This window comes from Austrofundulus limnaeus, unplaced genomic scaffold (assembly GCF_001266775.1).
Source record: "Austrofundulus limnaeus strain Quisiro unplaced genomic scaffold, Austrofundulus_limnaeus-1.0 Scaffold2, whole genome shotgun sequence".
Lineage (NCBI taxonomy): Eukaryota > Metazoa > Chordata > Actinopteri > Cyprinodontiformes > Rivulidae > Austrofundulus > Austrofundulus limnaeus.
Genome location: NW_013952404.1, coordinates 6,561,809 through 6,563,127, shown reverse-complemented (window position 1 = coordinate 6,563,127; position 1,319 = coordinate 6,561,809). Strand labels below are relative to the sequence as shown.

General features: G+C 49.9%; 1 protein-coding gene across 4 annotated transcripts in view; it reads right to left on the bottom strand.

Annotated features, from left to right (window-relative positions):
• Positions 1-1,319, bottom strand: part of kif26ab (kinesin family member 26Ab) — an 85,220-nt gene that overhangs the window by 82,904 nt on the left and 997 nt on the right. For 3 of the 4 annotated variants that reach the window (XM_014013348.1, XM_014013341.1, XM_014013365.1), the window contains exon 2: positions 123-344. In XM_014013348.1, the coding sequence (XP_013868802.1) occupies positions 123-344 (222 nt within the window). Of the gene's footprint in view, positions 1-122; positions 345-547; positions 857-1,319 lie in introns of those variants that run through there. The other variant, XM_014013354.1, reaches the window with a different exon arrangement.

The following is a 1,319-nucleotide window of genomic DNA, read 5'->3' as shown; positions in this document are numbered from 1 at the left end:
TAATAATTCAGAGCAATTCTCAGAAGATGAGTTTTAGAACTTTAGGACAAGTTAACAACTTTCTGTCTCTGAGGTAAGAATAAATCCCAAAAGGTTGGAATTTAAAAGTGCGGGAAACCAACCTTAAAGGAGTTTTGGTCAGCCAGAGCCAGCGCCTGCTTCTTCAGCTCAGAGACCCTCTTGTGGCACTGCTGGCACCAGCCTCCCCCTTTCTCCTCCGACTCGGAGATGGAGACCGACCCGGCGCCCTCGGGAGGAGGTCGGCTGCTGCATCGCGCTTCCTCCGCGGAGTGGAGTCTTTTCCTGGGGGTCACAGCAGACTCTCCGGCCGGACACCCCTCCACCTTCAGCACAACACAGAAACTTCGGTTAACAGCTGGACTGCGGTGGTACAAGAAACGCCTCAAACTCGTGCGTAAAAGTGACCTTTGGGGGGGGGGGGGGGGGGGGACTTGGCAACCCCGCACCTGCCAGAGCGCGAACAACAGAGCGCAAAAGAAAACGAAGCAAATTACTTTCTCCCACCTGTAATCAGTGGGTGACTTACAGAGAGCAGGCGGCTGTGGGGCTCCTCTCCATCAGAAACCACGTTGCCTGAGCTCATTCTCCAAGATCAGGGTTCAGGAGATGGTCCTGTTGAAACTCGGAGGGTTTTTTGTTTTTGTTTTTGTTGTTGTTGATGTTGCGGCAGAGCAGAGCCATAGGCTACACGCTGCGGGCCTGACTCTGGGTTACCTGTCATCTGCCATCAGGGCTGCAAAACCTCTCCGAGTCCAAAAAGTTTACAAGCTTGCGCACAAGTTTTTGGCACATGGAGGGAGGCGGTGTGGTGCTGAAATGGGAGGGCTGAGGAAAGTTTATTAGGCAGGGTGAGGGGAGGGGGGCTCAGACCTCTCTGAACTGAGCTGGGGGCACAAACCAGTCGATTTAAAAGGTTTTTCTTTACTAGTTGAAAAAAAATTGGGGAGAAACATTTTATTTGAAAGATCACCTGTTGGCACTTTGGAGTGTGATGCCCAAACTAATATATATATATATATATTAAACAAGCATAAAACAACAAAATATTATGCTTGTGTGTTTTTTATTGTAGATGTTTGTTCAACTTAAAGGGCGCACCAGTAACTGTTGCCTCTCCCAGTAGTTTTGCGTGAAGCTGCGCGTCCTTGGTGGGACTCTGGCGCCATCCTCCGTCCAAACCACAGAACAGCAGCAGCTCTCGGGCTGAACGGCTGCTGCGCACAGGTTTAATATTTCATTGGTAAACTTTGAATATTTCATGCGGGATGATGTAAGTCACAAAAGCCACACGTTCCCCC